The sequence below is a fragment of the Copidosoma floridanum genome, unplaced genomic scaffold (assembly GCF_036245765.1).
Source record: "Copidosoma floridanum isolate Cflo_tuat_1 unplaced genomic scaffold, Cflo_Japanese_pri ptg000001l, whole genome shotgun sequence".
Classification (NCBI taxonomy): Eukaryota; Metazoa; Arthropoda; class Insecta; order Hymenoptera; family Encyrtidae; genus Copidosoma; species Copidosoma floridanum.
Window position 1 is genome coordinate 18,790,695 of NW_028321878.1, and position 11,352 is coordinate 18,802,046.

The 11,352-nt window shown below is 33.6% G+C and overlaps 2 protein-coding genes across 2 annotated transcripts; one reads left to right on the forward strand and one right to left on the reverse strand.

Moving 5' to 3' along the window:
• The first annotated feature begins 2,349 nt into the window (after positions 1–2,349).
• LOC106643835 (GPI ethanolamine phosphate transferase 1) lies at positions 2,350–7,005 on the forward strand. The gene is made up of 8 exons (XM_014359115.2): positions 2,350–2,786; positions 2,846–3,066; positions 3,136–3,355; positions 3,751–4,036; positions 4,110–4,566; positions 4,661–4,997; positions 5,065–5,455; positions 5,570–7,005. Exons 1-8 carry the CDS (start codon positions 2,551–2,553, stop codon positions 5,993–5,995), a joined length of 2,574 nt encoding a protein of 857 aa, XP_014214601.2. The 5' UTR covers positions 2,350–2,550; the 3' UTR covers positions 5,996–7,005.
• On the reverse strand, positions 6,794–9,525 carry LOC106643836 (putative OPA3-like protein CG13603). The gene is made up of 3 exons (XM_014359116.3): positions 9,107–9,525; positions 8,335–8,565; positions 6,794–8,205 (listed from the first exon to the last, which is right to left on the reverse strand). The coding sequence occupies exons 2-3, from the start codon at positions 8,474–8,476 to the stop codon at positions 7,811–7,813; spliced, it is 537 nt and encodes a 178-aa protein (XP_014214602.2). The 5' UTR covers positions 8,477–8,565; positions 9,107–9,525; the 3' UTR covers positions 6,794–7,810.
• Positions 9,526–11,352: the final 1,827 nt, after the last annotated feature.

The window sequence follows — 11,352 nt, forward strand, 5'->3', positions numbered from 1 at the left end:
CCCCTGTACGAATCCACACATTTATTCTATACTTGAGAGCAAAACGAGGAGTTTAACAAAAAGATATCAATGCCTTTTTAACTAATTTGTTTACTTCTATTTTAAGGTAGTAATGTATACATTTTTATAGATCAATTATATACATACACACATAAATGTAGTACCAACTTAAAATCGGAGAAATAAAAATTAAAGGCTCTTTCTTATATTCAGTTTGAAAAGGCTCTTTTACGCCTATTACTCTGAGAAGACTCTTTATTATGCTAACGTGATAAATTATTTAGAATCAGGAATTGTGAGAACTAACAAAATTTTTTAACTACGAATTTCTATATTAGTAAAAACTGAGTCTGGGTCTATTTCTGCTAGCAAAAACTTCGATTAAGTTACGGGGATGTTGTGATATTTCATTGTTTTAAGAAATTTCTGAAAAAATTTGTATAGGTATGTTTCAGTATTATAAATAACATGTTATAATTTTAAAGAGCCTAGTTTCACCGTTTTAGAGAAATAAAATCGCGAAGTTGGCCACTTTAACACATGCTTTTAGATGGACTTGTCGGAAAATGCACGTTTTTACTCATAACTTTTGAAATTTTCTTAAGAATCTTTTAAAAAATTAATATGTTAGGGTTTATTATAGTTGAAATAAGTATACTAAAATTGAGGAAGCCTAGCTTCCCTGTTTTTAAAATACAACAGTTTAAAGTTCAGTTACAACGTTACTAAAATACCTATATAGTGATACAGTCCGAGGCGAAAGTTAGGTTAATTTGTTGTTTTAACGTTTGTGTTTACTTTCCTGGGCATTTTTCTGTTCCATGCACCTAATTTTTAAATTATTTACCTGTTTTGTTAAGAATAATCACAAAAAAAACATTTCTAACACGAAAATTCAATTTTGAAATTGACTGTACCACGACAACCCCCTCAAAATAGTATCAACATATATGTAAATGTTTGTAGTGCAAAATCTTTCAAAAATCTGCAGTTTACTGAAAAAATCGACCAATTATTTATTCTAGTTTTCCATTTTATTCTTAAAATCGTGAAGTATTCAAACTATTATTGTTTATTGTAGTTAAGTGCATACTTCTTTATGATAAATTAATTCAGCTATGATTATCAATAATTAATGTGTAGAGCTATGTAGAGTTTTAAAATACACAAATTATATTGAAATCCTTAAAAGTTATTTTTGTATTATAAAATTATAGAATTGCCTTGTATCAAAGTATCAATATTAATTTAATTTGTTTTGATGTATCCGAAAAAAAATGTTGACTACATATATATATTTTAACGAAACATAAATAAAAGAAATGAAGACAAAATGATACATTGAATAAAAAAAAATTAAAAAAAATATCTACCATAAAGTGGATTTGAACCCTTAAGTGCAAAAAAATCTATATAGGGGCTTAAACCTTATCCATCTTAGCTATCCGAAGGACGGAATGTAACTTTTTCGAAGTCACATATGTTCATGGATATCCTCCGGAGCTTGTCCTACAGTTTACAGAAGTTAGGATGTGTGAAATTAATAAATTAGTGGTTAATTTTTTGAAAACATAAATGGATTTGGGAATTTTAAGAGTACGGGAGAGTTAAAACATAATGTATTGAAATCAAAATTATGTGTATATAATTAATGAGCATTTAGTTCCACGATTTAATTAAATAAGATTTATGGATAACATTGAAGCCAGAGCGAGAGCAAGTCAGTTAAATATATACATATTATACATAGCATGTACTCAGTTGCAGAGTCCAAAGACTCTCAAAAAAGCAAAACTCGTGTCGTCGCTTGCTTTGGCTGTGCGTTCAGATATATACAGCTATATTGCCGATATTTCCACTCCTCTCCTCGTAGGCGCACATTCGGTATACCCCTTCCACGCGTCTCCAAAATGTGCGCCTATATGGACATTTCCACGCGAATCCACTCTTCTCATACCCCTACCGTGCTTCTCAAATAAAAAAAAAAATGTGCGCCTGGTTCGGCCGCTTGGCCGCGGTGGGGCGCTCGAACCACTGGAAAAAAGTGGGCACACTCCGTAGCATGGCAGTCAGCAATCTCCCTACTAATCTCTGGCTGAGCGCTGCAGCGCTCCAGCGCAGCATCGCAGCATCGGTCACATACTTAAGTACTACTAGAATTATATAGATGGCGCTCTGTGTAAACTTTACATACAATAGTATGTACAAGACATACAACTTTACATATTCAAATACCAAAATTTTTCTAAAAAAGGTTTGTTGTTGAAAAAAAAAAAGATAAGAAATTGTAATAATTCAATCCTTTTATTTAAAGATTATTCAAACGCGTATTAAACAAGCAAACTTATTTGAGAGCTACATATCTTGTTTTTACTTACCAAGTTTTTTTGACAATCATCAAGATATACTGTACCTTATACAGTGAACAACTACTAAACCGCAAAGAGAGTAATGGCATATAGATAAACATTAGCGTTCATTAAGTTAGAGGTTCTAAATAGGTATTTGATCTCGTAACTCAAGCAAACTCGTAATTTACAGCTTAGCAATATGAAAGAGAATTACAAAATAACTCGCAGCAACATCACCTTTGTTATATTATGGGGATTTTTTATGCACTTAATTTTTTTGTGGGGCGTCATGGATGCTAATTTCCACTCGCCCATTGTAACAAATTTGTCTGCAGTTCCAATGCCAAGTAGCCCACCGGCAAAGCGAGTTGTCGTTTTTCTTGCCGATGGCTTGCGCTACAGAACTTTCAAGCACGACACTCCACCCTACTTGAGGTAACTTTTCAAATAAATTTTTTTTGTATTCCCTTTTTGACATTATTATTGTTTTGCAGTTCTATTATTGAGAACAAAGGTGTATGGGGTATTTCCCACACACGAATGCCGACTGAATCAAGGCCAGGAAACATTGCCATTGTTGCTGGTTTGTATGAGGATCCAAGTGCTTTATTTAAAGGCTGGAAGGAAAATCCAGTGGATTTTGACTCCGTGTTCAACGAAAGTCGTGCCTCATGGATTTGGGGAAGTCCTGATATAATCCCGCTGTTTACAAAGAGTAATCATTAAAATTTTAGTTTTACATTTGTTAATGCTTCTTTTATTAAAACTCAATAATTGTCACTAGATCAAAGAGGCAACATACATGGATCAAGTTATCCTCCTGAATGGCAAGATTTTAGTAATAATAATAGTGCCATAAAACATCTGGATAACTGGGTACTTGACAAATATTTACAATGGCTAACAGATGAAGCACCTATGCACAAGACTGAAGATAAAATTGTAATCTATTTTCACTTACTTGGCTGTGATACAAGTGGACATGCATTTAAACCACAATCAAGGTAAATTTTCATTCTTTTTAATAATAAGCAATCTTAAATAAAATTTTTCAAAATATCTCGTTTGACAAGTTTTTAGATTTCATGTCAATAAATTTTTTTAATACACTACTCAGTTTATTTTCATTGCAATTTTGCTACATCTTAATGCAAAAAAAAAAAAAAAAAAAAAGATGAAAAAGTAAAAATAAAACTATTGAAAATGTTTTAATTTTTTTAAGACTAATTGTGTTTTGAAACATATTTAAATTAAAATACAGATGGACATTTTATCATCCAGATTCTAATCCATTATTGTGTTATGTTAAACAACTTAGTTAAACGGTTTTCAATTTGCATATATTCTATTTAATAATTGAAAAAAAATGTATTTAATCAAAATGTATAATACTGTACAGAGAATACATAGAAGTAATGATGAATGTGGATCGCAATATACAAAAAGTGGTCGAAAGAACCGAAGAATTTTTTAACGACAATAGCACTGCTTATATTTTTACATCAGACCACGGCATGACCGACTGGGGATCTCATGGTAGTGGTTCAACCGATGAAACTGAAACTCCGTTGGTGGCTTGGGGTGCTGGTATAGCTAAAAGCTCTCATTTGCACAATGTTGAACAAGCTGACTTGGCGCCTTTCATTTCAACACTGATCGGAATACCGGTTCCTGTTAATAATGAAGTAAATATTTTGCACATATTTGGACATTAAGAAACAAGGTAATTTTTGATAAATGCATAATAATAATCACTAGGGTGTGCTGCCATACGAGTTACTGGACTCTAAAAATGAAGTATACACTGCAAAGGCATTTTTAACCAATGTTAAACAACTTGCCAAGCAAGTTGTGGCAAATCGCGAATTAGCAGTGGGCAATACCATAGTCAATATGCATTCCAAAGACAAAGAATTTGAAAAAAAAATCGTCCAGGTTGAACATTTATTGAGTAAAAGAGAGATAAAGCATTCCATTGAAGAAATTAAGCATCTTTCTAGCTTGGCTAAAGAAACCCTCTTATATTACCGGCGCTACCAAACTGGTAGATTCTCACTTTGCTTAGCATTCATGTGGGTTGGCTGGATTATATTCCTTTTTGTCGATTTATCGGGTGAACCTCGAAGAGCTATTCACCTAGGCTGTTTCACGTGGTTGCGCGTTGCTGATGTTGCCTTGGCAGTCTTTTTAATACCATTGTTGATAGAGTACTTAGGTAAAATAAATTTAGATTTATAGAACTGATGACTCCATTTTATCTATTTTAATTGAAGAATCTAATAATTGATATTTTTTATTGTTCAATAAAGTTATAGGTTGTAAGGAATGGAGACTTTTCGGATATGGTGCCGTTTGTGGCGCTTCATTGTGGGTCGCATTTAGAGCTGTGATTAACAAAGGACCAAATTTTGAATTAAACTCCAACAAGCCGTTGATAGAATTTATAGGAATCATTTCATTAATTTTGATGATGCTTTTGGGATTGATATACAGATGGGCTTTTAGCATTAGCATGTTGATAGCTGTTGGATTACAAAAAGTCATATTCGACAGAAACGCATCGTTTGCGTTAATATTTTCTGGAATCTTTTTAGCTCTGTTTCCACTTCTACCAGTAGTCGGACCTCAACCAAGAGTATATGTTGTGTAAGTTGAAGATTTTTGTGTATAAATATTTAATATTTTTTAACGAATTACTATTCCATTGTTTCAGAATATTTGCCTTAGTCTATACAGCGTTGTTACCATTGAGGCAGGATAGAAAAATATATAAATACAATAAAATCATTGAAGTTGTTCGCTTGACGTTGACATCAATCATTTGCTTTAACTTAATCGATGGAAGATCTGGATTATCATGGCTTTTGCTTTTAAGCACACCAATAGTTATTTTATTATATCCCAAAGATTGGAACCAAAGAAGCTTCGGTATAACTGTTGCACTGCTCAGTCCATTGGCACTCTTGTCTGCATCATATGAGCCAATATTCTTCTTAATATTCTCATCTCATCTGCGACATTGGCCAGTTTATGAATGCACTCAAAAATCTGCATCCAAAGGAAAGGCTCTGAGTCTACGGGATTTCACCTTTGCAGCTTTTTTTGTATCCTTTACGTCTGAAAAAACCTTAGTTTTTATTTTAAGATAAATCTTTCATTGCAGGTATGTATGAAAAATCAATGCTGGTTTTGATTATTCCTGAACAAAGATATTCTAGATGCTTTATACGCTACTGTGCTTCTTTGGCACGGGCAACATGAGTAGCCTCAGCTCGTTCGATCCAACTTGGACCCGACACTTCCTCACCGTTTACTCTCCTTTCACCATGGCTACGCTTATTTTGTTGAAATTTACCATGCCTCTTATACTTGTGGGCAGTATGATATGCACATTATCTCCCGATTCGAGCATTTTCACGGCTGTACTTTTGTTGGGAGACTGTTTGGCGATACCGTTGATGTACGGCGTAACGACTGAAGGTAGTTGGCTCGACATTGGCAGTGCCATTAGTCGTTTTATTATAGCCGTATCGCTGCCGTGTCTGTTATTCGTTGCACACTGCGCCATTAAACCCTTTATGACATTTAGTCTACAAGAATTCATACGGCGCAGAAAAATTAAGAGCCAGCGGCTCAAAATTTGAGGTAGTTGTCCAACGCTGAAATAGTATTGTTTTATTACTATTAGTTTAAACATGGCATACGCTGTTTCGTTGATGCTGTTCAGAGTAGAAGTCACGTTTCGTAAACAAGGTGTATTTTATTCTTATTTTATTTAGTTTCTTGTGAGAATTTTACAAGAGCCAGTTAATTAATTCTTGTATCAGTGAAACAAAGCATTTGTTTATTTACTACAGCAGCAAGAGAGCAGCTTATATTCAAAGACTATTAGTTAGTGTCACTTTGTCAAACTTATAGTGCATATGAATAAATTTGAAAATTTATTTACACTCTTATCACAAATCAAAATTAAAAAACCACTGACCTAAATGAATTATTGTGTACGAAACTTTATCATATCTAAAAAAAAGTCTTGTGCTTTAAAACTTCACGTACTTACTACTTGAATAGCTTTATTCACTAGTAGTAAAAAAAAAGAGTTGGTAGGAGATGTAATTCAACATGTATTAAACGCTTTAATGAGAAATTATTTTAAGGATTGAGAACTAGTCTTTTATACGCATCAGTTTGGTGATTCTTGTTTTCATGCTTTACAAATTACGATCAAGATACTTCAAAAATTATAATTCTGAAACAAATGAAATTAATATGTATACTAGGTGTCTGACATACTGTATTTTTATATCATACAAAGACTTTTATAAAAGCTTACATTTGCAAAGTAAGTAAATTTTTTAAAATGCAACCAATACAATAAAAAAAAAATAATAAATATTGAAAACAATTCAATAAGAATCAAATTTTTCTACTGCTCAGCAAGAATAGTTTACGCGCGTATGCTGAGATTGACAGAAACTCGAAAGTTACAATTGTTGCATTTGTATTGATTGATTACCATTTCTATATCTGTTGTCACAAAAAAGTAGGAAGCATGCAGATGCGTTATATTTTTTATAGCATTAGAATACGTATAAATATACCTCAGAATGTTGTTGAACCTTTATTTTATAACAATTTTCAATGACAAAATAAATCATCCTTTTAGTACATGTTTCCGAATTTTTACAAATCATTACCAAAAGCCTTCATTGACTTAAACATCTAAAAAATAATACTTATGATTATCAACAATTATCTCCTATTTTCACTTCTCTACAGTTAAATTTTTTGACTATTTTATTAGATCTAAATAGTCATGTAAATGATCGACAAATGAAACAAAAGTCTCATTTTTGTAAAATTTAACTATTTTTTTAAAAAAAGGGTATGCTTTTCCGACGTTTTGACTCACCGGCAAGTAAAAACTTCTATAATTTAGGGAGTACAAATTGAAAAAGTTTATCATTGGTTTAAGCTCTTCAAAAGGCAAGTGACATTTATAAAATAATACATAAATGTCAAAATAAACACATAAACGCATTTCATTGTGCACATAAATATGATACATGGTTTTTGTTTTGACTAGTAATATAACTTACTAAAGTGGAATCATGAATAAAAAGTTATTTTATCAAATCTGATTATATTTTTAATTTCTTTTCTGTATATACATCAAGTTTATAAGCATAGCATCACTGTCGTTCAGATTATTCAACACTGTATGAATAAAAATAGATTTATGTACAAATGAACGCAGTGATACAATTATTGTAGAATACATTGTTCTTATTAAAAAAAAAATTTACATTTTTTTTTACAACAAGTAATCGTTCCAGTTATCAAATTCAAAAGAACCATCTTCTTTCATCAGAAGTCACTTGCCTTTAAAGTCCCCAAGTAAACTTATGTCTTTGTGTCTTTCTTAGCATTAGTCTCACAGAACATAAGAGCTACATTAATTACACTTTACTTTTTTCTTCTTTATTAGACTTATCACTAGGTTCTTCCTTTATTTCAGGAAGTTTGGTTTTTGTTTTCTTTGCTACCTCTTCTAGAGAACTTTTCAGGTATTTTATTTGAGCCTCTTGCTTATTAGTTGTTTCATACAGCACTTGTATGTCATCTGTGAATTTTTGCAACTGCATCTTCCTCAATTCTTCTTTTTTGGCTTCTTTGGCCACTTGCCGATTGTACTCTAGCACTATGCATCCTCCGGCTAAACTAAATATGATAACTTCACCCATTAGACTGGCACCAAGTTCAATAGCCATTTGTTCATTGAGCTTAGCAACTTTTGTTGGTTTTCCCAAATTCATAATATACATTTTTGCCTTGACTTCTGCCCAATGGTACACTATAAGTATATAACAAATAAGGAATTTTTTATTTTTCTGAATTAATAAGAGTAGGGTTTATTACAGTATCTGAATAATTTGATCATCTGAGCAATTACTATTAATTGCAATCAATAAAAAAAACTTACACTGGGCAGGGGGTATGATGAAGTACCTTCGAAAAACTGGATGGTTTTTGGCTTGATTGACTATTACTTGTGCAAGTGGTTTGCTGATTTGCTTGATGAAAAGCACCCCCAATTTAACAACTGGAAAAACTCCAACAACCATTCTGATTTATCGTTGAATCACAGCTGTTATCGAGCAAACAAGGGAATGTTATGATTCTTTGCTCTTCTATTTTAGTTGCTTGCTTTGATCTGGTCCATAGAAAACATAAAAATCATAAAATAATTGTGAAAATAACATAATTCAAGTAAGGTAAGTGATTTGTCACGTCAGGGGCATCCACTATGTTAGAGGTAACCTTTGCTATTGCAGAACTAACGAGCAACTGAATTCGAGTTAGCGAAAAGGTCACGAATAGGAGGGTCAGTGCTTTTGGCATGGGCATTATTTCACGATTTACGAAAATATAAGAGAGTTAAATTAGCTGCAAGTGTAGATGGAAGTACTCAACCGCAAGCACATCAGTGAGCTGACAAAAATTCTACAAGCAGCGCAAAGGTCATGAGAGCAGACGGTATTCATTAATTTTAAAGCTTCAATAGCAGATGAAAACAAATGTTTATATCACGACCGTGATTTTATTAACGTATAACCTGCTTTCTTGCGTCCTTTGTTCTTGACCGTAATCAACGAGGTAAAACAACATTTATTGTTGGTTGAGATATCCGGGTATAGAATTTGAGGGTGAAAAGGGTCGATTTGACGATGGAGTTGAGAAAAAAAAAAACTTACGTCGAAGCGTCCGACAGTCCAAGTCAAGCAGCTTGATTCATAATTAAGAAGAAATCATCATACTGTCTTCGTCAATACACACAAATGTATAAACGGAGTTATAGCGATAGAATTTTGGCTTTTAGTATACCTAACTTCCCTTGGTGAGCTAAATATATGAGAAAAACATTTCCCTCGTTCTATCTCTTTTTCCTTCTACATATACATTCAATGCTCGTGCACTTGACACATAGCGCCTGTTTACCTGCATAAGATGCAATCTGCAATTTGTAATTCGACACTGCAAAGCAAAAATAAATTCAAATGATACTTAAGTACTTAGATGATGCTTTCGTACGGGCAAGTGCCAAGTACTTAAATGGACAATTCGATTGTGTATTGACAAAATGTTGTTATCAATGCGATACATCGAAAAATCGAAGTAATGTGACGTCCATCTAACCTTCTTTTGAGGCTGTATGATCCAAATTATATTTTATTTTTTGTTTAGTTATTGTTATTATATAAAGTTGGTGTTTGTTAATGCACTTCTCAATAGACCAAGAGCTGAGGCCGAAGGGAAGGGTGGTCAAAATTTTAACTAGCCGCCACTCTCACCAATATTGAGGAACCTTATGATTCGTGGAGATCCGGAATATTTTGTCATATTTCATGGTGGTAAAGAGCTATGTGGTAATTATAGTGGTGTCGTATAATCTTTTTTATTGACTAGCCGCAACTTACACCAATAGATAGAAAATAAAAAGTTGTCAACTGAGAGTGCCATTTGCGGCAAGATAAGAATCTATCTTGTATCCGAAAATCGACCTAAAAAAATGTAGATATCGTATTATTATCTGTACTGTTATCTACAATGCATCATCTATTATCTTGGATGAGTATTATAGATAAGATCGGGTAGGGAGTCCATATTTTTATAGATCGATTTTTGGGTACACGATGCAGGATGCATTCTAATCTTGCCGCAAATTGCACTTTTAGTTGACAACTTTTTATGTTCTATCTATTGGTGTAAGTTGCGGCTAGTCAATAAAAAAGATTATACAGCACTGCTATAATTATCACATAATTCTTCACCACTATAAAATATGACCGAAATATTTTGGATTTCTACGAATCATAAAGTTTCTCAAGTTTGGTGAGAGTGGCGGCTGGTTAAAATTTTGACCATCCTTCGGCCTCAGCTCTTGGTCTACACGGCTCAAGGCCAATGACGTCTTAAAATCATGCCCCTCTTTGCCAATCTAAATCAGTGTGTGGTACAGTGTGGTGAGTTTCCAACTTAGAGCATATACATATGGAACGTCACGTTATCCCATTTTCCCATTACGTGCTTCCTCCATGTGTATATGCTCTACGGTTATAACTGATGTTCGTAAACACTGAGCAGTTATAGTGAATATACTTATATAAGATTTGTTCAAGCCCCTTTTGGTTCAATTCGGTTCTCTCAACAAAATATACCTATGTATAGGGAACTAAACAGAACTGGTTCTGTGTATATAGGTATATTTTGTTAAGAGAACCGAACCGAACCAAAAGGGGCTTGAAAGAACCTATAGTGGTTGTAATCCGCAATCGCCACCAGCAGTTACGCCAGTTACATGTGTGAGACGTGTCAAGAACAACGTTGCTTGATTGGGGGGCGCTACTGTCGATTTACTGGTGATGTGATCCGCAATCCCAGTATCCCACCAGCAGTAAAAAAAGCAGACGACGCGGAATTTCATCTCATTTTGTTATATTTAGCTAACGTAAACAAACATCATGCAGACCACAATATCCCAAAAATTAAGCTACTCGAAAATATAGTCTGCTTTACTGCTAGCAGGATTGCGGATCACATCACCAGTAAATCGACAGTAGTGCCCCCTAATCAAGCAACGTTGTGACGTCTCACATATAACATGTAACTGCTGGTGGCGATTGCGGATTACAGTGGAGCTATTCCCATAGACATTTTTTTCTTATTTCATTGTGAACGTTCATATTGAAAAGGGGGCTCCACTGTTCCACTAAACTCAAAGTGAGTGAACAGACTGAACAGACCTATACCTCTTTTTTCATCAGGCAACAAAGCCTATGGTCGCAACTATGTTGACTGACAGAGAAGAGTTGAGAGTTGAGAGAACACAGTATAGGTCTGTTTAGTCTGTTCACTCAATTTGAGTTTAGCGGAACAGTGGAACTCCCTTTTCAATATGAACGTTCACAATGAAATAAGCAAAAAATGTCTAGGGGTAAAC

Coding starts and splice junctions, on each gene's coding strand:
- LOC106643835 (XM_014359115.2), top strand. CDS start 2,551: ATGAAAGAGAATTACAAAATAACTCGCAGCAACATCACCTTTGTTATA. Junction 2,787..2,845: donor GACACTCCACCCTACTTGAG/GTAACTTTTCAA, acceptor ATTGTTTTGCAG/TTCTATTATTGAGAACAAAG. Junction 4,037..4,109: donor CGGTTCCTGTTAATAATGAA/GTAAATATTTTG, acceptor AATAATCACTAG/GGTGTGCTGCCATACGAGTT.
- LOC106643836 (XM_014359116.3), bottom strand. CDS start 8,476: ATGGTTGTTGGAGTTTTTCCAGTTGTTAAATTGGGGGTGCTTTTCATC. Junction 8,206..8,334: donor CATCATACCCCCTGCCCAGT/GTAAGTTTTTTT, acceptor ATATACTTATAG/TGTACCATTGGGCAGAAGTC.